This window comes from Notechis scutatus, chromosome 1, assembly GCF_049901735.1.
Source record: "Notechis scutatus isolate UNSWTSFEM ecotype Mainland chromosome 1, rNotScu1.2, whole genome shotgun sequence".
Lineage (NCBI taxonomy): Eukaryota > Metazoa > Chordata > Lepidosauria > Squamata > Elapidae > Notechis > Notechis scutatus.
Genome location: NC_142009.1, coordinates 11,286,152 through 11,310,433, shown reverse-complemented (window position 1 = coordinate 11,310,433; position 24,282 = coordinate 11,286,152). Strand labels below are relative to the sequence as shown.

At 40.0% G+C, this 24,282-nt stretch overlaps 1 protein-coding gene across 21 annotated transcripts in view; it reads left to right on the top strand.

Annotated features, from left to right (window-relative positions):
* Positions 1 to 24,282, top strand: part of MSI2 (musashi RNA binding protein 2) — a 574,150-nt gene that overhangs the window by 497,298 nt on the left and 52,570 nt on the right. For 9 of the 21 annotated variants that reach the window (XM_026680447.2, XM_087956966.1, XM_087956925.1 and 6 more), the window contains one exon: positions 23,110 to 23,172. In XM_026680447.2, coding sequence (XP_026536232.1) covers positions 23,110 to 23,172 — 63 coding nt within the window. Of the gene's footprint in view, positions 1 to 11,522; positions 11,562 to 21,584; positions 21,609 to 23,109; positions 23,173 to 24,282 lie in introns of all 21 variants that reach the window. The other 12 variants (XM_087956884.1, XM_087956901.1, XM_087956939.1 and 9 more) reach the window with 3 other exon arrangements.

The following is a 24,282-nucleotide window of genomic DNA, read 5'->3' as shown; positions in this document are numbered from 1 at the left end:
ATGTGTGCAATCAAAAGTCTTCCCCATCCCCAGTTCTTCTTAAAGATTATTAGGAATGCAAATCTGATGCATGAAAAATTAAGTTGAAGGATGCCTTCACAACCCCTTCACTACCCAGTGCTGGTCTAATTTATACAGTATATCCCTATCCAAGACAGGACTATCATCGCTGTACATTAACTTGTTATTTGTTTATTTAACTGTTTTAGCTCACCTTGGATTGCAGAACTCAAATTGGAGCACAGTCAATAAAAACAATTTCAGCCTTGATGATTCTAAAGATAAGGGAGCAGGTTCTATTAACTGGAAAAAATTAACCAATTTTGTTTTGCTTTGGAAATTGCTTTGTCAGTCATTAACCTTCCCAGACAAAGTTTGAATTAGGCATTAGGGGCAAACCTTGCTGACCAGGATGAAACCGAACATATGTAATACATGTGTTTCAACTCTGAATGCTTCTAAAAACAGTCCAGTTTTTAAAAGAAAATGAATGACTATATGTTATCATTTTTGTTTCGTTATTTGTTTTTGTTGCAAACTCCTAGATGTTTCTCTCTTGATCTCAGATAGAATCCCACATTGGTTTTGCTGAGAATGAACCATGTTGTGGGACAACAATCAAACAGTGGACAAAAGCAGTTTAACTGCCTTGAACACAGACATACTTTTCTACCATACTTACATATCATGACAAAACTGTTTGTCAACTGTTTGTCACATTTTCCAAGCAAATTGGGAGGAGGGATTGAATGACTACATTCTCTCAGTCCACTCCAAGTTGGTCCAGTGAGCATATTTTCATCTCATTCTAATTCTCTGAGGACATCTGATAATCTCAGCATTGGCCAGCCATAATTTATCTTCAGGGGTATCAGGAGTTTAAAACTAACAAGTTAGACTCCTGCATCCACACAAGCATGGATAACTATCCACCCTATCTAGCACTAGCAAGTTTACATATTTACTTAGATATCAAGATATAAACTGCAAGAAGCCCTCGTCTTACAACTGTAGTTGATCCCAGAATTATGGTCATAATTTGTGCCGGTCATTAAGTGGGTTGTGACATGACCACACTCAATTTTATCACCCTGGTTTGCAGGGGTTATTAAGCGAACACAGCTATTGTTAAACAAGCATGTTTTCTTCAATGGGTGTTTTGTGCCAACTGCCCAAAATACAATCACATGACTAAGGGGGCACCGCTCTGAAGTAGTTCTGGGGAGGTCTGTCATAACTTCAAATGGTTGCTAAGCAACTGGTCATTAAGCAAGGGCCACCTGTACTTTGGTCAGATAAACAACATCATGATCTTAACCAATCCTTGTACGTCTAAGTATAAATAGATGCAACACAATTGTATTACATTAAAGTTTTGTTGGCTCCATTTGATAACAAATGTACTCAGATCAGTAAGCAGCAGCATGGTTGGAGCTGTTTATTCTTTCTCTTACCAGGATGTGAGAGTTATCTCAAAACTGTTGCATATCTTACACTAGCGTAAGCACAAACAATATCGCTAAGATTCTCTTTGATTTTCAGGATTGAAACCCTAGCATGCACTAATAAAATCAATATGATTTCCATTGTGTAGTTAATGGTGGTTGTAAGCCTCAGCTGGTGGTTTGGTTGCAGTGGAGCATGGATTGTGAAATTGAAGCACTTACTAAAGAAAGGCTGGCCTTCCTATAATCCTACGAAGGCCAGTTAGAAATTTGTATTTTGTGTCAATTAAAGTGGCTAATCCTTTGCTTGGTTTACACATGCTACTTATTCCTTTCCAGGCAAGATGGGTGGCAAATAAATACTTTGATTAAATAAATAATTTGGGGGGGAGGGGGAGAAGAATCCAGCCAAACAAAATAACAGGGAAGTTTTTAAGCAGTAAAACAACAGCAACAACTAGAAAAGGTTTCAGCAGCAAACAGTGAGATTCTGCCATCATCCCTCTTTTCCTTAGGAGGTGCTGTTTCCACAGAGGTTTTATCTACCACTCCCATGTACTACCACAGATCTCTTTTTCAAGAGACTTCCCATAATCTGTTCTTCTAGGGCTAGGCCATACCCTTTGGGTTCCTGACCCCTTGTGTGCAGCTGCAAACTTATAAAATAACAATTATACAATTATATATAACATTTCATAGAATAGAGTAGAGTAGAGTAGAGTAGAGTAGAGTAGAGTAGAGTAGAGTAGAAGAGAAGAGAAGAGAAGAGAAGAGAAGAGAAGAGAAGAGAATATTGGCCAAGTGTGATTGGACACACAAGGAATTTGTCTTGGTGTAAATAGTATACAGATCTATGATTTGTGGGCCACAAAGAAGTAAAAGAAAATAAAAAAGCAACCTCATAACAGTAAAGCTGCTATTCCAAAATTCAAAATATTATTATTATTTTTTTTAAAAAAATAATGCTTACACCAGCCTCCAAATTTTGCACACTCTTGCTGAAGGACATCTTGGTGCATTTTACAAAACCACTTGCCATGGGAAACGTCCATTTCTAATGCAAAACAGACCAGGAAGAGCGAACAGCCAGCTTAGAGGTGGGGAGAACACTAAAGAGGCTCATTCTCCCTTAGAGCGCCCTCCACTCCCGAACTGATCTTCCACTGAAGCAGGCAGAGGAGGAGCAGAGCTGGAGTAAAACATACAAGATTTTTCTGTCCGTATGGAAGTGGATCTCTGCATATCAGGGGCTTTTCTGATATCTTCAGCCTCTTAGCCAAGGAGAAGGATTTTTTTTGGCCATGAGTCAACTGCAGCGAGGTGCCTTCCAACACTCCAAACTGCTAGCCACAGGGCCCATCTGTTGACAAATGTTAGGACAAAGGAGAATGATGGAAGAACTGTCTGAATCCGATCCAGCCTTTGATTCGGTCAATCCAAGCCCCGGAGAAGTAAATTGGGGTTACTCAGAAAGAATGATTGCTGGGTTATACTTTTCTATCTATAAACCTAAGCTTGGAATTGATTAGGATGTGGCTTTCCTTAACCCTCATTACTGTGTGTCAGAAGCCTTCATTACAGCACAGGCCTTGTGTCAGTTCCTATTATAGCACAGATGTGTTACATGTCCTAAATATAGTATGATTGTGGGCTAAAATAAGATGGCTCAACCAGATTTCCCCAAGGAAATAATAACCTCCCATATATTAAAATAGTGACATATTCTGCCATTTCATTCCCTTTGCAAAAGGCCTGTTTTTGCTATTGTTTTGAAATTTAAATAGAGGCAGGCTTGGCTAACTCCTTTAGTTCCATAGAGGACATTCCCTTTTCACTCATTTGCTTTGTAAGCAAATAAAATGCCACTTGGCACTGTATGGAAATGTGATATTTACTTCTCTCAGGTGAAACAATACCATGATCCAGCTGTTCCATTATCTGTCTTTTCAATATTTGGGAAGTAGGGACGGTGCTGGTGGGTTTTTTTTAAAAAAAAATGTTTTGTTTTGTTTTAAAAACCGCTGCCATTTGGGCTTCTTTTATGATTTCCCTCACTAGGCCATGTTTGCTAAACTCTTTGTGAACAACAGCTAGTTGTTGATGTCAAGCTTGGACTTTTCTGGGAGGTACACAGAACCAAACAAATTTTAAAGAAGGGTTCCTTTACTGGTGACTTAGTAGCGCTCTTGGCTGTTGTGACTTGTTGGGAGCCATGGAGAAGATCTTGGAGAAGGCATTCAACAAGCGAAAGGACTATAGGTACAGAAAAAGCATGCTTTGGCCAAGGGGGTGGGAAAGTATTAGATATTCAGATTGACTGCCCCTGACTCCCTAATGGGCAGACTTAGATGATTCTGTGACTACCACATATCTCAATAAAGCAGAGTTCTTGTGATCCTGTGATACCCATTTCATGAGTTGGTCTAAACACATAGAGTTAGCAAAGCAGGAAGCAAGGCTCTGTGCTGTTGTCATTCATTGCAACTGGTTGGAGCACTTATTCGATTTGGGCTGATCTTAAGCAATACCGAGCAGGGTGGACCAAGCTAATATTGGATAGAGGACCAGGCGTCATACATTTTAAAAATGCTCTTCTCACCCTTATGGGTGGTCTATGTCTTCCTCAGTCTTGGGCCCTTTACCAGAGGCCTGGGAGTTTGAGGGTTCTGTACAGGATCTTAACTGTCCCTAGTGATATATGTATATGTATGAATGTTTGTGTACATGTTTGTGTACATATTGCAGTCCTCTTCATGCCCATATAGTCACTCTTCAGCTTAAGGAAGTTTGTACTTTTTATTTCTACTTTATCATGACCGGTGGTCCAGAGCAGTGGACTTTAATTCTGGGAGTTGAAGTCCACAAGTCTTAAAGTTGCCAAGGTTGGAGACCCCTGGTCCAGAGGTTCAGCCTTCTGAACAGGGCTGAGTAATGGAACTACATTGCAATTACACAGATAAGGCACAAGGTCCTGATCTGGGCAATAATGTATGATATGGCTCTTGGCTATTTAAGGAACAAGCATCCATGTAATCACAGGGATTTAGCTTGGCTCAAGGGAAACTTTATTTCTCATCTGTTCTCTAATCCTTCACACGTCTCACTGTAAGACAAGAAGGACCTGATACTTATACTTCTATCATCAGATTAAGCTTCAGGACCTAAAAATTAGCAAAACTATGAGATTTTCTATCCTCCCTCCCTGCCATCAGGATTAGCTTATCCGTTAGGCACAAATAGGTACAGTCCCCAGGGCCCATGAATTTTTTTTCTAATGTTGTTTTTATCAGAATAAAAATGAAATAGAAATTCTTTGTTTTCATGCCTTTTGATAAATATTTATTTCCATAGCCTATTCATAAAAAAAGGCAAATAGATATAGAGTTGGAACATCAAATCAAGGATTTTACTTATAATTTTAGGCATAGCTTAAATACTAAAATTTAGTAATTTAGTAATTTTGAAGATATGTGATAGATAGCTTGATTAACTGGAAACAACTGATTATTACAAAATAACACATATATAATTTGCTTTTTGTTTCTCTAAAAATATAAAAAAAGTATTGAAACTCATGAAATATAATTTTAATGCTATTATTTTTGTGATGGGAGGGCCCCACAAATCCTATAAAAGGCAGTGGCGCTGAAATGATGAACTGAATATTGTGATGTCACAACACAGACTCTGCCCTTTACATACTAGCCAGTAGCATTATGACATAAGCCCACAAGAAGCAGCATTTCTATCTCAACACACATTTCCTCACCTGTGGTTGAATGTTTAACCTGTTTTGGCTAATGCTTTGTGGTGGATTGTTTTAACTTACGGCTTCATGGCTTGAAATGTAAATTACGTTAAGGACCTTTCTTCCAGAAATTACCTTTTACATGTACGGTAAGTAAATAATACCTTAAATGTGTAAATGGTGTTACAATTCATTGAAGTAATTATAAAGAGCCCAGCTCTCTGTAATATCCAGGGAAAGTAGTTAAGCTGTCCTTGAAGAGTAAATTTTAAGAGGCTGGACAAACTTTAAAAGTTTTTTAAAACTTGAGAGATGGAAAACCCACAACCTCCATAAGTAACTGTTCCACTGTTGTACAAATATTATCATCAGGAATATTTTTATTATTTGAAACAAAATCTAGGCAGTCTTAAGATTTTGTGGCCATGAAGAATTCTCTTTCTACATGGGTACAGATGCAAACACACAAATGTAATCCATATGGAGCATTTAGGATTTTCTCCCATGTTTTAGCAGCAAAAGCTGGAATATTGTGTGCACTTAATTAACAAAAAAGCCTCTCTGAGGGACTTATTTCCATGAAAACTCTCATAGACTCATCTGTATTCCTTTTTTTCTTATTTTCTCCACAACTCCTTGCAGGCTTTATTACATTATTCTGCTTTCTGAAATGAATTACTATTGTTTGATAGTTTTGAAGAAAAAAGATCTGGAATTTACTCTTTTTTTCCAGTTTAATCTATTATTTTCTGTTATTATTTCGCTTTGTAGACCAGGGGTCCCCAACCACCGGTCCGCGGACCAGTACCGGTCTGTGGAACAAGTCCTACCGGGCCGCTGGCTTGCTGGGCGCCGCCATCTTGTTTTGATGAAAAGTGCTTCCGGTGAGCTTTTCCGGTAGAAAGCTCACCGGAAGCACTTTTCATCAAAAGATAGCGGCGCCATGCCGTGAGCTTTTCCAGGTAGAAAGCCATTTCTACCCGGAAAAGCTCACCGAGCGCTGGCATCTTTTTGATGAAAAAGTGCTTCCGGTGAGGTTACCGAAGCACTTTTTCATCAAAAAAAGATGGCGCCGCCCAGCTAATGCCGGTACCGGGCCGCGCCATAAAAAAGGTTGGGGATACCGGGCCGCAGCGTAAAAAAGGTTGGGGATCACTGTTGTAGACTATTTGCCTATTTCACAGGATATAATTTTTATCAACTGGGTCTTAAAAACATATAACAAGTTAGTCGGGGTTTACTGTAAGATTCATGAAAGGGACAAATGGAAAGAAAAGGCCACCGCAGTCTGCATATTACTATCAATATCAAAAAGTTAAAAAGGAAAACCTCTTCTTTTTCCATCTGTTTGATGGATTGCACTTTTTTTAATAAAAAAAATTTCCTCTTGCATGAGTTTTGAATTTTTTTCTCCTCACTGGAGGAAAACTGAGGTCAAAGGCATTACAAGTTTCCACATTCTTCTAAACATATGCTTTGGCCTAGTTTGGAAAGTCTGGAAAAAAGCTAAGAAATAGAAATAGAGTAGAACAGTGATCCCCAACCTTTTTTACGCCGCGGCCCGGTATCCCCAACCTTTTTTATGGTGCGGCCCGGTACCGGCATTAGCTGGGCACCGCCATCTTTTTTTGATGAAAAAGTGCTTCCGGTGAGCTTTCTACCCGGAAAACCTCACCGGAAGCACTTTTTCATCAAAACAAGATGGCGGCGCCCAGCAAGCCAGCGGCCCGGTAGGACTTGTTCCACGGACCGGTGGTTGGGGACCCCTGGAGTAGAATATAGAATAGAATCTTTACTGTCACTTTAAATGTACCCTAATCAGCATACATTCAAATGACATTTTGTTGCATTCAGCTCTTGAAAGATAACTATTATGCACATATACACACATATATATGACACAGAGAAACCTCACAGTCTAATTCCGATGTATACATGTACATGGCAAAAAAAAAGAATCTTGCGAGATTACTAAATGGATGGCCTAGGGAACAAAGCTGTTACAGAATCTGGTAGTCCAGCTATAGATACTTCAAAACCTGCCCCCCAGAGGGGAACAACAGAAATAGACTGTAAAGTGGGTGTGTGAGGTCTCTAATAATGCTTCGAGCTCTAAGCACATAGCACTTATAAGCAACATCCTGAATAATGGGAAACAAGCTTCCTATAATCTTCTCGGCTGTCCTTACCACTCTCTGTATGGACTTTCTATCTGAGGCGCTGCTGCCACCAACCAAACAGTGATGCAGTTTGTTAAAATGCTCTTAATCGTGCCTCTGTAAAAAGGGACCAGGATAGAAGGCGAAAGATGTGCTGTCCTCATCCAACGCAGGAAATGCAGACTCTGGTTTGCACGCTTCACTAAAGATGACGTGTGGAGAGATCAAGTCAGATGATCTGCCATTTTTTGCCAGACTCTTACTGAATGGAACAGCAGTATCTCTTCTGTCCTACAGGATGGTAGATATGGGTATTAGACAAATTAGAAGAATAAATATAATTATTTTATGGGCATGATCAAGTAACCATGAACATTAATTCAAGTTTCTGGCAACTATATAATGATTACTCCCCCACCTATACTGGCAAAATGTTCTTTTTCCTCAGATTGTTATTTTCTGAAAACCACTTTGCTACTGATTTGAATAAGCAAGTTAAATAAAGTAAGATTAGAAACGCATACCCCTAACTGCATACCCCTTGCCGACTGTAGCGAAGATCATGGGTAAAAGTATACAGCATATAAACAACCAAAGCAGAGAAATTAAATTGGGTAAAAACATTCCATTGCAACATAAAATTTGTAAAATAGTATTGAAGGAATGGAATGGAATAGAATAATTTTGCCTGATCTGAGAAAAGAAATGAAGTAGGTGCCTAAGAAGTGCCTCATTTGAGAGGGCGATCCACGATATCTCACCATACAAGGCTACCGGAGGAAATTTTCAAAAATGACCTCATAGTTTGAAAGTTCCTGCAGGTGCTCATTTCTGGAAGTATCTAGCCTTGTTGGAGCTGTGTTCTGATCCAGCGGGCTCCTTAAATCTCCCAGTCTTTCCCCCCCCCAAGAACCAAATTGTGAGCTTTGATAATTTTCAAACAACAAATACACACATTTCGGGGGTGGGGAAGATACCTAAATACTTTGCATATTTTTCTGCAGAACTGAAATGAATGGCAGTCACTCAAGAAAACCATTAGATTGATATCAGGAGAGCTTTCTTCAAGTTTGCTTTGGCTCTGCAATACTATTCTCACCCTTCCAGCTCATTGTTGGCTGTTCCAAGTCTGATTTTCTAGTTCTGCATTTCCCCTTTTATTTACCTACAAAGTGCTGACAATCTTGTCATCCCAAACTCCCCCCAAAAAAAAAAAAAAAAAAGTATGCACTAAATCAGCCACAACGAGTTTATCAGAACCTTCCATTTTAATCTTCATCAGCATAAAATAAAATGGTGAAAACAGGGTCTCTGTACATAGAAACTCACATGCTTTTTAATCAGTTAAAAATGCTGGTTTTGATTTCAACAATGTTGGATGTTCAGATGATAATAGAATTCAAGAGCAGGTAGGGAAGAACCAGGAAGTAACTTTTGTCACATTTCCGTGCATGAAATGCCCATTAATCTTTTCATTAAATTCAGATGTGGACATCTGAAGTAGCCTAGTTTTCCTGGACAAATTTGGACCCAAAACCTCTTCCTCTGTGACACAGGGAAAGATGAAAAATCCACTGTATAAGTATATTGTGCTGTGTTGCAGGGTTGACTGGAATCATCGCCCCAAGTTTTCAGGCAGGAATCTTTCCCAAGCCTGCCAAGAGATGCCAAAAATTGAAGCTGTGATTTCACAGCCATTGAAATGAAAAGATATACAGCTCAAGAGATGCAAAAGGATCAGGATTCAAGACCTTTTGTTAAGTGGGTGCTCCATCTAGCCATTTACATTAGACAAAGAATCTAAGATGAGGCTGTCACACTCATGGGCCATGGGCTGGATGCATCATGCCACCATGACGATGCGAATTTGACACTCCTGATCTAAGAGTATCACGTGGTTAATGGTGTCAGAGCTCATGAGCATCTTTCAGGTGAGAACTGAACAATTCTGAAAACTCTCCTATTTTGGCCCCTGGTTACTTTTCAATAGTTTTCTTGTGTAAATGTGCCATTAGTTTTTCTCCTCAATGCCAGGAACTGGAGGTGAGAAAGGTATTACAAGGATTTGGTTTAAAACTGCCAGGCAAGCTGATAGGAAACTTATTTAAATTTAAATTAGATTTAAATTTAATTTAAAACTGATTTTTCCTTTAAAACTGCAAGGCAACCTGATAGGAAACAAATAGGCAAATTGTCCTGAAATAAAAAGTGGTAATAAAGTAGCTCTTCTTTACCCTCAATTGATTAGTTGTGTGGTTTATTCTTAGTTGTAATTCTACCACCAAGTATTCATAACCAACCTTTTGGACATCAGGAACCACCAGATCTTCTAGATAATTAGAATAAGTAAACATGACCCTTTCTTAACCTGTATCTTCCCTATGTTTTCTCCAGTTACCTTCTCTAGAAACTGAAAGAATTTATAAATCCTCAAAGGGGTTTAGTGGTGGTGGTAGGATAAGTAGTAGGTAGTAGGATAGTAAAGACTTCCCCACCACTCCAAGACTAACATATAATACTGCTCTTCCATCTTTCATGGCCAATAGTAGCACTTAGTTGTAGTTATCTAATCTTGAGAAAAATTCAGCAGGATTGGATTTGCTTAGAGTGCTGACAGCTGTATTATAAAATTGAAAAAATGATAACATCCCACTGTTAAGCAATAGCAGGTCATTTATTTACTTTACCATTGCAATACATGGATATAGTCATATTGCTAGGAGTCAAGCCCTAACTTGGGAGTCATTAAAGTTTTTTATTTTTTAATGCTTATGTTTCCTAAGTATTTGTATGGAACAAGCCATTGGGAAAAAAAAGGACAAGACCAGCCATTTTTAGAGTTTTTTTTAATTATTATTCACTGAAGCAACTTTGCCTAATGCAAGGGTTTTTATACCCAGGGAATAGAAAGACAAAAGAGGAAAGTAGTATCACATGATCCATTTTGGACAGCAGAGGCCCAAATGGCTTACATTAGTAAAATAAATTAGAATCGATGAGTTAGGCTGATATGTCTGGGACAAGGAATTTTGGGGAAAATCGCCTAGCAGATTTAAAAAGCACCAGGATGAGGGAGCTCTTGTATTCTGTGCTGCAGAGCAAGGGCGGAAAATGAATCTAAAGCTTTCAATTCTCCAGCTGGCCCATAGCTTTATATCGTGCCAGAGAAGACACAACCATTGCCTAGTGCAGGGGTGTCCAACCTTGGCAACTTTAAGCCTGGAGGACTGGCTGGCTGGGGAATTCTGGGAGTTGAAGTCCTCCAGGCTTAAAGTTGCCAAGGTTGGACACCCCTGGCCTAGTGCCTGGGCCTGAGACAAAATTAGTTAAGGGTGGGTGAGGGCAGAGATATTCCAAAGCATCACTAGTCTTCTGACTTTGAGTGCTAGGGAAGCAAACCGGCAGCTGTTTTACCCCACTTGCTTACTAGGAAGAAAAAGCAACCAATGCTAGAGGCAGTTAAATATTAAATATTCTGCCTCTTCTATATTCTTCATCCTTTTAAGATTCCTCCTTGCAGAACAATTATCCTGCCCTGTCTGAATTTCATCCACCTCTTCAAGTGAAAAAAGATGCTTCCAGTGGGCTGTTTACTAGGGGTGGTGGTAAAATAATAATGAGGAAGGACTCCGAATTTATACAGATGCAAACCAGGCCTTACAGAACCTTTTCTGATCCCTCTTCTTTGCCTTAAGGGCCTACCAGCAGCTGTGGCTGGAATACAATATCATTTTTTTTAAATAATGACTTCATATTGCCTGCACTGCTGAGCCCCTAACATGCTAATTACCTAAGCAGGTGAAATACATTTTAATAATTTAACAAATGAACTAAAGCAAAATTGAATGACAAAAGGAAACACGTGCTGCTGTCAAAGCACTCTTGGCCAAAGGTTGGTGAGGTTTTTTTAAAATATATATTAATAGGATTAATCCATTTTAAAGTGAATGCGGCAGAATTCTTTCAACGCTTCCAAGGTGGGTCATCCTTATTTATCTACACCTACTTAGCATTTTAAATACAGGGTAAGTCTACTTTTTGAGGGAACATCAGAGAAACGAGGAGGAAATGGATGAAACTTAGTCATGTTTTTTTTTTAATTTTTATGAATCAGTTTATAGCTTCTTATACAGCTCAGTAATGCCTGTATCTGGTTCTGTGGATTTTTAGTGCTTTCCGTGGGATCTTCAATCAAACCCAGTTATCCAGGCAAGTTTCTTACAATTAAGTTTTTAAACTGCACTTTTTTTTAGTAGAATTCTATTCTTTCTTGATGCAACTCTGGATACTTCTTGTAGTGCTTTTAATAATTTCTGTAGAACACCTTTTCCAACTTCCTGCTCTCCAGATGTGTTGGATTACAATTCTCAGGAATGGGAATTTGGGGAGTTATTCATCAGCACAACTGCAGACCAACACATCTGGAGGGTACTAATGTAGCAATATTCTGAACATCCCTCTGTTTGTGTATATTTGTTTCCATGGGAATTGAGCAAATGCATAAGCTATGTATTACAAAAAGGATGTACTAATAATACAGTATATACCGGCAGTTCTCAAGTTACAGTGGAAATTGGGAGCAGAATTTCCCACAGTTAAGCAATACAGCTATAAAATGTGATGTCACATGACTGCATTATTTAGCAATGGCAGTTCCAGCTCTTCCTGTTGCTGTCATTTAATTGAACCCCACCAGTTGTTAGGCAGGGATCACCTCCATCCAAGCCAGTCCCAGTTTGGTCCCTCTGAGGCCATAAGCTTGGTAAAGTAAGGCCTTCTCTTCCCCACACCCATCTTATCTTCCCCCACACCATATCTCTGTCCTTTTTGGCCATTTGGAGTTCTATCACCTCTGCTGGCCTTGCTGGCTATGCCACCTTATGCTCACTCACCCTGCGACCCTACTGCCTCCAGCTGATCTTTGCGGTCTTCCTCCCATTACTGATGCCAGCTGGTGGCCAAGTCCCACCTTCTTCCTGATGTTGTTCTTCAAATAGTGCAAGTCCTTGTGAGACATCAGCCCACATGATTTGAAGAATGGTGTGGGTAGCTTTCTCATAAGGTTCCAAAAGGCCCCCAAAGCCTTCCAAAGCATTGTGAGAATAGCCTATGCCAGGGGTCCCCAAACTTGAGAACTTTAAGACTTGTGGACTTCAACTCCCAGAATTCTCCAGCTATGCTGGCTGGAGAATTCTGGGAGTTGAAGTCCACAACTCTTAAAGTTGCCAAGGTTGGAGATCTCTGGCCTATGGCTGCTTAGAGAACAGCACAAGCACCCTCGCAAGAAGGCCTGGCACAGCCAGCAGCTGCCACCTCACTTAGGGGCAGCCTGGGCCTGCCTCATCAGCAGGAAGAGGTGGGCGGTGTCAACTGGGGACAGCAGGGTGGCAGGGCCAGTAGAGCACAAGGCTGGCAGAACGACAGGAGCAGAACGCAGAGGGCAGGGGTGGCTGGAGCACAGGGCCTGAGGTAGCCCTTCTTAGCGGAGGGCAGGGGTGGCGGGAGCACAGGGCCTGAGGTAGCCCTTCTTAGCAGTGATGGCACAGAGGCTGAAGTAGAGGCCTGGGTGTGGTGGCAGCTGATTGGCTAAAGGCCTTGGGCCTCTCTTTTAGTCCCACTGCTGCCACTGCCTCCAAGGTGTGCCTCTATGCAGGATTGCCAAAAGGGCAGAGATGGTGTAGAGAGATAGGCAGATGGGAGGTTGAAGTGCTCCTTCAGTCATTAGTGTGAGCAGGCTGAAAGCGCCCTTGAATTTTTGATCATGTGATCATGGGCGTAGTGCAAGGGCCGTAATTTAAGGGACTAAACCTTAAGTATGTCTCTTCAATGCTGCCGTAATTTTGAATAATTATTGACCAAATAGTTGTAACTCGAGGATTACCTATAATGCAGTGTTCATTTTTGCTGTGGAAAAGTGGAACCAAGATAAGAAGGGTTTTCCTCCAATGTACAGAACACAACCAGAATTTCCATCTTGATTCTAATGATAGTTACAACATCTGCATTAAACAGCCTTTGCCAGTCAGTGCTGCTGAGATGTGTTGGACTGCAATTTCCAAAATTTCTACCCAGCGTGACCTGTAAGCCAACACATTTAAAGAGGGCAACCTTTTTTAGTCATATCAAGCTCTGCCTTTTCTTTTCAACGTGTCTTAAGAAGAAGGGTTTCTTAAATAGTTGTTTTAAATCACTGATGAAATATATGGAATTGGTTAATCATAAATTTTGATCAGTGATAAATTTACACTATGATTTTATTTGTGTTATAAGTGCATTTCCTTGGTTAGACAGGTTTGCCTTTCTGAAGATTCAGGTTTGTCTCCTAGGAGCTTTGGGATTCCACCTTGCTGTTGGGTTCTCAGGTCAAGAAAATAACCAGAAGTGCCTTTTACAAATCTCAGTAATATGCAATGGCACTTTTTTTTTCTGGAGAGGAAAATGTCTTCAAACCACAACCATTCATGCTTTGAAAAATATTTAGGAACTGTATCTGCCTAGCATGCAGTTTTCCAAGCTTTACAAGATGGTTTAGGAAATACGGTACATAATATTGCACAGCCATTCCCAACTTTACCAACACAATTATTGACTTTCAGTTTGTGTCACAAGCAGATGAATGATAAAAAATTTTTAAAAAATGATGATCATAATAACTACAGACTAATATATGGCTTCTTGACTCACAGGAAATTGCAGGGTTTGAGTATAGTTTGGGCTCCCTTACCTATTGAGGTCAGGGTTGTCAGGATCCTTTCTTCAAGATCTTTAATTTTCTCTGGGGTTGTGACTGGAAACAAGGCCATTTTGGCAGTGGCACCAAGGTTGTGAACTTTTCAGATGATGCCATTGTGTATTCTTGCTTCTGATGATGGTCTCCTACAGAACATTTGAAGCCTGATAAAAGGGCCTCTCTTGAATTTTCCCTGTTAATTCTTGACATGCTGCGTAAACAATTGATCATTTTTAATTCAAAACTTTTCAAGTCAGGTTAGACTTTCAAAGGTCAGAGGCAAGGTTTTGTAAGAGGCAGCTTTTGTTTTCACAAAACAAGCCTTAGTGCCGTATTAAATTTGCACTGCAGAATGGCATAAACCAGAGGTCTCCAAACTTTGCTGGCTGAGGAATTCTGGGAGTTGATGTCCACAAGTTCTTAAAGTTGCCAAGTTTGGAGACCCCGGCATAAACAGACAATTAGCTATGAAGCTCTGCTGGCTTTGTGGTTAGGTAAGGAAGGCAGTTCTGGGTTTCTTACTTAAGTAATGGAGCTTTGAAAATTAAGATGCTATACAGCTACTGCTGGCTGCCAGAATGAAGGCCGTATAAACATTCTTTAAAGCCAGCAGTGTCCCACAAGGAACACTCCATTCATATGTTCATGTCCATTTTTATATTCTTCCATAGTAATTTTTCTTTCAGCAATTTGAACAGTTACGATTGATCCGAGGTTTTCTTTCTGGAGCCTGGGAACAGTTACCAGTTTCAGTAAGTGATACTTAGGGTGGAAGAAGCTTGGTCGCTCCATGTATTAAAACCACAATTGCAGCCCTTGTAATACCTCTTTGGCTGTAGGTCACTTCTATTGGAAGTATATACTGTATATCACTAAGCTCTGACATGGCTCTTCATTTCAACTCTCGAAATGGCAGTTTTAATATAACATTCAGGGAAGTTATAACTACCTTGGAGATGTGCAAATTACTATTTTGGGAGAGAGAGAGAAAAGCCAGCAAGGTGTTTTGTGTTTACCCAAGCATTGTAAATCAATACACAAGGGTGGTTTTTTTTTAAGTAAATGATTCATAATAATATAACACCACGGACATTTCCTGTGTATGCTGACTGGGAGACGAGAATATCTCTTGTTTTCTGTGGTGCCTTATAAGGTTTTGCTTAGGAAGGCAGGAACAGTGTGGGGAGAAGGGTGCCTTAGAAGACCATTCAGAAACTATAGTTGGCATACAATGCAGCATCTTGTATGCTAATTAGCACTAGATGCCATTAGCATATTAATTCTCTGTGGTGAGTTATGCATTGGCTGCTAATAAGTTTATGGATGCAATTTAAACCGATGCTTTTAACTCAGGGGTCTCCAATCTTGGCAACTTTAAGCCTGGAGGACTTTAACTCCCAGAATTCCCCACCCAGCTGGCTGGGGAATTCTGGGAGTTGAAGTCCACCATGCTTAAAGTTGCCAAGGTTGGAGACCCCTGTTTTAACCTATAAAACCCATTATAGATTAGTGCTGAGGTACCTAGAGGAATGCTTCGTTAAACCAGAATCAACTACCGTATCTGATACAAATAAATTCAGGAAGAACGGATGGTAATCCCCTGTTTCCAGGATATTATAAACACTGAGTTTAAGAGGAACTACTTCTGTTAATGTTGGTGTACCACCAGAGATTATCTTTGCTTTGATCTTGTTAGATCTTCAGAAGCAAGTTAAAGTGGAGTTCTTCCAGTGGGCTTTTTTAATTAGCTAAGACAATGCCATTGAATGGCTTGTGTGCTCAGTTTTAACCCACGATACCGTTGCTTTTTATTTTTGCAATTTATTATTGATTTTTTCCTTGCAAATTGCTGAAAGGTGGTAACTTTAAAAACAAACAAATAAAATTAATTTGAATTTAAATCAAACTATAAACTATAACATCTTGACTCTTTGGTTTGACTAACCATCTCCATCTCATAGAAAAATCACATTTGATCGGGGGGGGGGGGGTTTAGCTTGTGCCCTTGATACTAGTCATGTTTAATGTGGGATAAGCAATCTATTGCCGTCAGATCACATATAGCCCTTAGTCTAATTTCAGAGGATTTTCAAAGAAATAGATTTAGGATCTTGTCAAAAATGGCCTTTCTTTTCTCTGGCATGGGTCAGAAAAGAGAAGGAGAAAAAGATTGCCAGGAAAAAGAAGTCAGAATGGCCTTTTACCTATGATAGTTCTTCTGAAGGAACAGGACTCTTAGCAGAAAGTTTGACCGTTGCTAGTTTAAACAAATAAATTATTTTTACGGTATTTAATTTATTAAATTTATGTGCTGCCCATCTCACCATTGTAGTGGCTCTAAGCAGCTTACAAAATGGTAAAAGGGTAAAGAAGATGACATAGAATGGTTAAAAGTAAAGGTTAAATAAAAGACCAAGAATGAAAAAGTCAGGCATTATGGGGCTGGGGAATTTTATATTGGTTGACCATAGTTATGCAGTGTGAAATAATTTTTTTGTGTTCCAACAGTAAAATCAGTTGAATTTAAAAGTGGATAGTTGTAATCCAGTCATGCCTGTAATGAAATTTTAAGACTAAAAACCCAATCAGTTTGACTGATACCAATTAGTAAAAGATTGATAATTCAAGATAGAATAAAAAATGGGATATCCAAAGCCCCAACTCATCTAGATAGGATGTGTTCTAAAGCACTCATTTAAACTGACATTTGACTGAAAAATCAAGCTAGACTTCATTCAGTTGAAGATCTTCCCTTGGAGCAGAGCATCTGCCTTGTGCATAGCAGTTCACAGATTCAGTCCCCATCAACAGTAGCTAAAAGATCAAATAGCCCAAGTAGAGGATGGAACTTGCTAGCTCAGATGAAAGACTCATTTAAGTTCAAGAGAAGTGGTAACATCTATACAAGGTCATAGAACTGAATTAACCTAAACAAATGTTAAATAAATAACCCCACTTCACGCTCTCTCACTCCTCCTTTCAAACTGTTGTTACCGGGAGAACTTTGCGGAAGACACAAGCTCATAGGTAACTACTCACTAAATTGGGACTTTAGGGCATTATTGTCAAAACTAGATGTAGACTTCTCATTGTAGCAGCCTGAGTAGTTAGAAAGCCTGTTTATTGATGCAAGAAGCAAGAGACAAACTATCTGTGAAAAATTGAACTCTCAGTGTGGGCTTTACCTTTTGCTGATACATGAAGGCAGCGTGAAATTGATCAAAATCCTGGGGGCTTTCTCAGGCAGCACTGGATCCCACTCAAAACATTAATTGTAAAATACCCACTAATTGGAATGCCAGAATCCACTTTCGGACTTCTAAATGCATTTGGCTCATTTTTCTCTAGACAGAAGTATGAGCTACACGAAAGAACTTTAGGGACTCTGCTGGAGTAGGAGTGTTTCAACAATTGGTAAATGTAGCGATGAAGTTGGTATCCTACTGCCATCTTTAAAAGTTTAATTGCCATAGCAAAGATTCTGAACTATGGCATATTTTGATTGTACTTCTCACCTTTTGAAAAGCTAAGCTAGAAGTGTCTATGGAGATTCTCAGTCATCCAGATCATGGTTGTCCCAAAGGTACTTTTTTCAAGAGGCAGCTGGACTTTCTAGTTTTTATTTTCGCTTCTCACCCAAGAAGCTTCTTCACCTCTGACTGGGTGGTGGGCAATAAAAGGATTTATTTTCCTTGCAGACAGCTGGTCATTTGCCTTCTTTTAGAGAGTCATTGAGGCCACCTAGAGGTTTATCTGTGTCCTCAGGGTCGGCTGAGTACAATGGCTTCACATCCATTGGAATTGCTAGAAGTAAACGTGGAATTGCTCAAAATACATAGAAGAGAAGTGGTAGTCCATTTTCCAGCAGCAAAAAGAACATGCCAGAGTTCTATCTCCTAGCAATCTGATCCACCTCTTCCTAACCAAATGTTGACAGTAGGAATTACTCATGCTGGGTAAAAGCATCTCAGATACATTTGAGGAGGAGCCAACCAGGGGAAATTTTGGGCACTTATCACGTTAATATCTGCAAATAAAATTGGCCAGATATCGCCCCTTCTTTATATGTGATTAGGACAAAAACAATGATCTTGATCACGTATTTGATGTTTGTCCAGGGCTAGAAATTTTTAAAGTTGTGTTGTAAATGCACTAATATCAAGCGGGGAAAAAGTTACAAAAACCTGGCCACAAAAGGACTTTTATTGGAGCAAGAACCAAAGCTGAGGAATGTTCATCATACTTGTTCTGGTGTTATCAATTTTATCTGGTGACTTCATGTTTTAGGATTATGAGAGAGGCAGAAAAATATTTTCCCCCCCCCCCCCCCAGTATGGGCAGTGCATTTGGAAAAAATATCTATCATAACCTTTCCTTCAGACCTCTTTTTTCAGAAGTGAAAAGCTGGAAACATGTTATCTACTACTTCTATGGAAGGTATTCTGTCTACCAGCTAAAAATGTTTTTTCGGAATCATAGTTTTCCATGACATTTTCCCCAAAACAATGTGCAACACCTTTAATTATAAGAAAATATGTCACCCTAGCCCTTGAAAGGTATCCTCAGCAAGAAATACATGCATCAATAGCTACAAGTATTTAACCAGCACTATCACACTATAAGGCCTGGGCCGAGCTGACTTCCTCCTAACCCCGAACTTCTTGCATGGGGTTGGGGTGGGATTGGTTGGGTTCTGTTGAATTTGGCTTCAGTAGAACTTGGTACTAGAGATGTTTGTGATAACCTTGATGTAACCGTTTTGAGTTTGCAGGTAATTTCTGAAACTTACTGGGATAGAAACTAACTTCTGGATGTTTAATTTAAATTGATTTGGGAAAGAACACCATAGTTCATTATGGGAGCAAGACAAAATAGCTTCATCCCTTCATCTGTTGGACTAGGAAATGTGCCATGAATCAGACTCAGCCAGTATTTTTTTTTTTTTTTTTTTGCTGTAAAGCTTAGCACACAAACCATCGAAGTAACAGTCGGCAAGCAGTTCTAGGCACACTTTGAAGCATGTCTTCCTCACAATGAGGGCCATAAAATCTGTTGCGATAAAAAGAAACTTCCAAAAGTCATCCTGAGGATGGCCTGCAGGTGTTCTTCCCATTCTTGGAGGCAAACAGCTGGAATGGATCAGCAGCAGAAGCTTGAAAATGCATAATCTCCGGACTGTATTTCTGCCAGTTTCAGTTAGATTCTTTTCTTCTCAAAATAAGATCGTGTGCCGAAGAAGATTTTATCCACCTTTAGAGATTGCAATTTCTGGGCAATTCTGCAGAATTTGTAAATGAAGTATCTCAGTGGTTTTCTGAAGGGCAAACTGATGACTATCAGAAAGATAAAAGCTGTAAACAAGAATGTGCAGCATCCCCCCCCTCCATCTTTAAATGTCATGTTGAGGATCACATTTCAAAATGTGGGTGAGACAGGACTAAGTATAATATTTATGTTACACTTTAACAGTTCTCCTTTGTAAACCCGTAAATATATTAAGCCACCAAAGAGGTATTATATACATCCTTGTCTTACTTTGGGTAGTATAGTATTGAACTATTCGCTAGGGACTCACTTTATTATCTTGCATGCTTTATTTCCATCATATACAACTCATCGCATTCAACAGTCAGCCTTCAATTTGCGCAAAATCATTCAAGCCTATTCACTTCATCAAACACTATCTGCATATCAACAAATGCATGGTAAACATTATTTCTCACATTCGTATATTTCTCAGCAAATGCTGGTTTGCATACATCACGCTTGACATAAAAGTCACTCTGCCTTTCTATTGTCCCACTCAGCTATCTTGCAGTCAGAATTCTGCTAAATGACTTCTCACACACACATAATAGCATAATCCCCTTCAGTTTTTTTTTAAAAAAATCATTCTTATTAACTTTCTTTTTTTGAAAGGAAACAATATATTAAAATTAATGATATTAATAATCAGCCATGCGTGCAGCCTTCACTCATACTTTAAACAATTTGCCCAGCCATAAAGAAACCATATCAATAACTGAAGGATTTCTCCCAGTTGCTCTGTCTACATCTGCAGCCCTACAATTCAGCATTCACACAGAATTTATGATTTTTATATTTTTATTCTTGGACGGCACCCATTCCAATTCCACTCTTCAACGTGATGCCATTTTCCCAGTATTACTCTCTAAAACACACCCTTGCAGGATTCCTGCGCTCCAGTTTCATCCCAAATAATATTGCAGCCTCTAGAACCAGTAGAAGTGATCCCCAGTGGAACCTGGCAAAATCTTTCCAAAAGCTTGCCATCATTCATATTTAGAAAACAATCAGTGCAATAGATTAAAAGCTCTGCCTTTCAGTATACCTTGAATACCCTTCAGTATACCCTAATATCTTGCCCAGGTGCCATGTGTAATATCACAAGAAAATGTAGTGAGAACTGGGGTAGGTGCATTGGATTGTAGGACGTTAGCACCCACCCCTCTCCTAGAAAATTGAAATAGCCTAGGCCCTAGGAAATATTAAAAAGGCAGAATATTTCCCCTAAAAAGAATAGAAACTCAGAAGCAAAAACTCACCTCAGAAGCAGAAGCTCACCCCCACCTTTGTTAATGGGTGGGCCATTAAGGCCTGGGCCAGAATACTTTACATAACAAAGATCTCCAGGTAAAGCTATAGCAATTGCTCAAAAGCCCTTTCAGTGCATCATCATCCAGCAAGGCTCAACCAAGCCTGGAACTCAGGACAGCCTAGAGAGTTGCCCCTGCATGGCCCCATGGGAGTCTGACAGCCAATTAGAAACAAGCTTCAATTCAAATCCCAACAAAGGTTATAAAACCCAGGCACTCTCCAGCACCTCAGCCCTTTTCGTGATCTCTTCCTTCCCCTTGAAGCATGTGATCATCCTTCCTTTTCACTTTGGAGCTCCAGGCCATGTGGTCCTCCTGTCCACCACTAAACCTTCCAAACAGCCTCCATGTTTCCAGTGTCTTTTTCCCCGCTTGGAACTGAACGCAGAAGGATAATTCTTCCAACAGGATAAAACAGCCTTTTCCAATGTAGATTGGAATGGAAGATGTGTGGAAGTTGCAGTTGCCAGAATTTTATATCAGAGATGACATGTTGAAAATATTTATATTTTCTACTGATCTTAGCAGCTGAGATGCAGAATTCCAAGTGACCCCTAGGTGGGAACAAAAGGAATATTACAGTAAATCTTTCCTCTCTGTGCTGCCATCCGTATTTGTGGCCATTGGTATTTGTTGTAGCCCCTGTAAGGTACAATATGCCTAATCTTGAATTTAATAGTTTCTTTTTCCCATCCAGTTCTTCCAAACGCAGAAATCAGTTGCTGATAATAATTATTGAAGCAAATGTCATTTAAAATCTGTATTTCATAAGATGGGGTTTGCTGTCTTTAAACCAATGTTCTATGGGATGGTGATTGATAACATCCCAGGTTAGCTAGAGCTAGTTCTATACTTATTTACATAGAAATTTTTTTCCCCCAACAGCCCTATTACCATATTTAAATGCAAGTATGTCTCTCTTAATTGATCTTTTTCAGTAGTTTAGAGATACTTTAAGCCTGTTGATCTCTGTGCATTTTTTTTCTGGTAGCAATATATGTAGCTATGGGAGTAGATCTAGAATTAGAACACTTGTAGTTCTTTGGCTCTCTGTTTTCCTATTTTCTCTTTTATTCTTTCACCTTCGGCCTGCAGTTATTTACATGACAAATAACAGTTTATTCACTGATGTGACTGTCCCCTTTTTCTTTTTCTTTACAACCCAAACTGATCATCAAAATCTGAGATGAGTAAACTCTTTGAAGCATGTCTCAGGTTATGTTATCTGAATTATTTCAGAAGAAAGTAGGAAAACATTATTTCCAATCTATCTGATTATTTTCAGAATCAGAAAAAAAATATTGCCCACCTGTCTCTTCCAACCTTTTTCTTCCTGGTGCCTCCTCCACTTCTTTCCTCTTTGCTAGTCTTCCTGGTGACTTTCAGAGATAGCAAAGTGAAAAGGAAGAAGGGATTTTGTAACATGAGGAAAAGGAAGAAGGCAATAAGTTGGGGGTTGACTGGCAGAAGTCATACGGGGGAGACGTTGGGGAGTCTCTTCCAGCTCAGCCTTTTTGAACTTCACAAATGTTGCCAGCATCCTGTGACAAAATTTGATTTAGGTCACAAAATGTTTCCATCTGCCTCTGCAGCCAAAATGATCAGGCCTCTGTTGTTTTTGTCCATAACAAGAAACAAAAAGGAAACAAAACAGTGAAATTCTGAGAGAGCTTTCTTTCTTGTAGGCTAATTTATATTTGGTAGCAACCTGCCTCCTTTACAGAGATGCAGGGGTGGGATTCTACCAGTTCGCACCTATTCGCTAGAACCGGTTGTTAGAAGAAATTACTGGCCTAATCCTGTAAGGAAGGCAGGAAGGAAACATTCTGGGGTTGCTTACAGAAACTGCCTCTCCATTAACCCTTATTACATTCTTGGCAGGACTAGATTTCCTGTCTCAGGAAATCTCTGGAGTTTTTTCCCCTCCTTTACTGGTACTTTGCTTGTGTGGAGTGACCATTCAAAATTACAATGGCACTGAAAAAAGTGACTTTATGACCATTTTTCACACTTACGACTGTTGCAGCATCCCCACAGTCATCAGAGGCCAGGCGAGGAGATGCGTGCCTCGATGTGAGTGATATTGAGTTGGCCACACCCAGCCAATAACATGACCACCAAGCCATGTCCACCCAGTCACATGACCACCAAGCCACACCCACCACCTAAGCCACGCCCACAGAACCGGTTGTTAAAAAATTTGAATCCCACCCCTGCAGAGATGTATATCCTCTGAAATGTTTTGACTCTTAAGAAGTCCCAAAACCGAGCTCTCTGAAAACTCAAACATGAATCAACCAACAGGCACCCCCAAAACTACACACCCCAACCTCTTAACGTTGCAGCCATTATTATACCGGCTCCCTGTTGCCTCTTTCCTCTTACGCTCTTTATTTTTCCCCATGGCCAGGTTTTCCAGCAGCGGCCTACGGACCAGTAGCAGCAGCAGCGGTGGCAGCAGCCAGAGGATCAGGTAGGGGAGGCCCTGGAGGAAGCAGGGCCAGGAAAAAAAAAAGCCCTTCTGTGTGGCTACAGCTTTCCATCACTTACCCTGATGTGCCTCCCTCTTGGGAAGGGACCACTAAACAAAACCACATGCTACAAACAGAGGCCAGGGCATGAAAGATTTTAAACCTGCGGAGCTGTTGGGTGGATATTTTGTTTAAAAGGTAAAAAAAAAAAAAGACATTTCTCAGTTGTTTGCACTGGGTTAACAATGTCATATTTCCTCTTCTGCTTAGTTTCCCAACTGCTGGGGCAGTTGACTTCTTCTGCAACTACTAGGTTTGTAAGGAAGTATTATTCTCAAGGACACCCCAGTCCAAGGCGCAGATATTTTGAACCCTACGAACCCCTTAAACGTTGAAAGGGCATAAGAATCTGTGTCAGCATTGGATCTCTAGAGGTGGCCTGTCATAGCTCTAAAATCAATCTTTTTCAACTATTTGGCAGTTGCATACTTCATTCATGGATCTGAATAGGAGGGGTGGATTTGTATTTCTATCATTATAAAAATCAAGAGTTGGTTAGGATAAGTGATTCCAGCACCACATAGTCTTCCTTTGCCTCTCTTCCCATTGAATGTGAATGCTGTGACAATGATACGTGCAAGGATTCTGGAGAATTAATTATTCCCAGTTGTTTCTCACCAAACTCTGACGCTAAGGCCACAGCTGAGCATGACATCAGAACTGACAAGAGCCGTTGTTTGTACTTGGTCAGCACATCAGGACCCAAAATCATATTGTGGCTTGTGTAAACCTAATTTAATACGATGTCTGAATTGGGAAATCTCCAACTCCAGAACTGGCCTGATGCTTAAGAAAGCTGCAGGAATGGGGACGGGGCGGTGAAAAGCTGCTGTGGAAAACATAGTCTGCTTGGATGCCTGCAGGCTGAAGGTTGGATTCTTAGCCCTCAATAGGCTCAGTCACAGCATGGCCTAAGATTTACATTGGGCTAAACAGTAGTGTGGAAATTGGAAGTGCAGCCTGGGACCTGAATTTATTTACTATTTACTCCAGGGAGAAATGATGACAATTCTGTCCAAAACTGTTATTTGTTCCAGACACATCTTTAACTT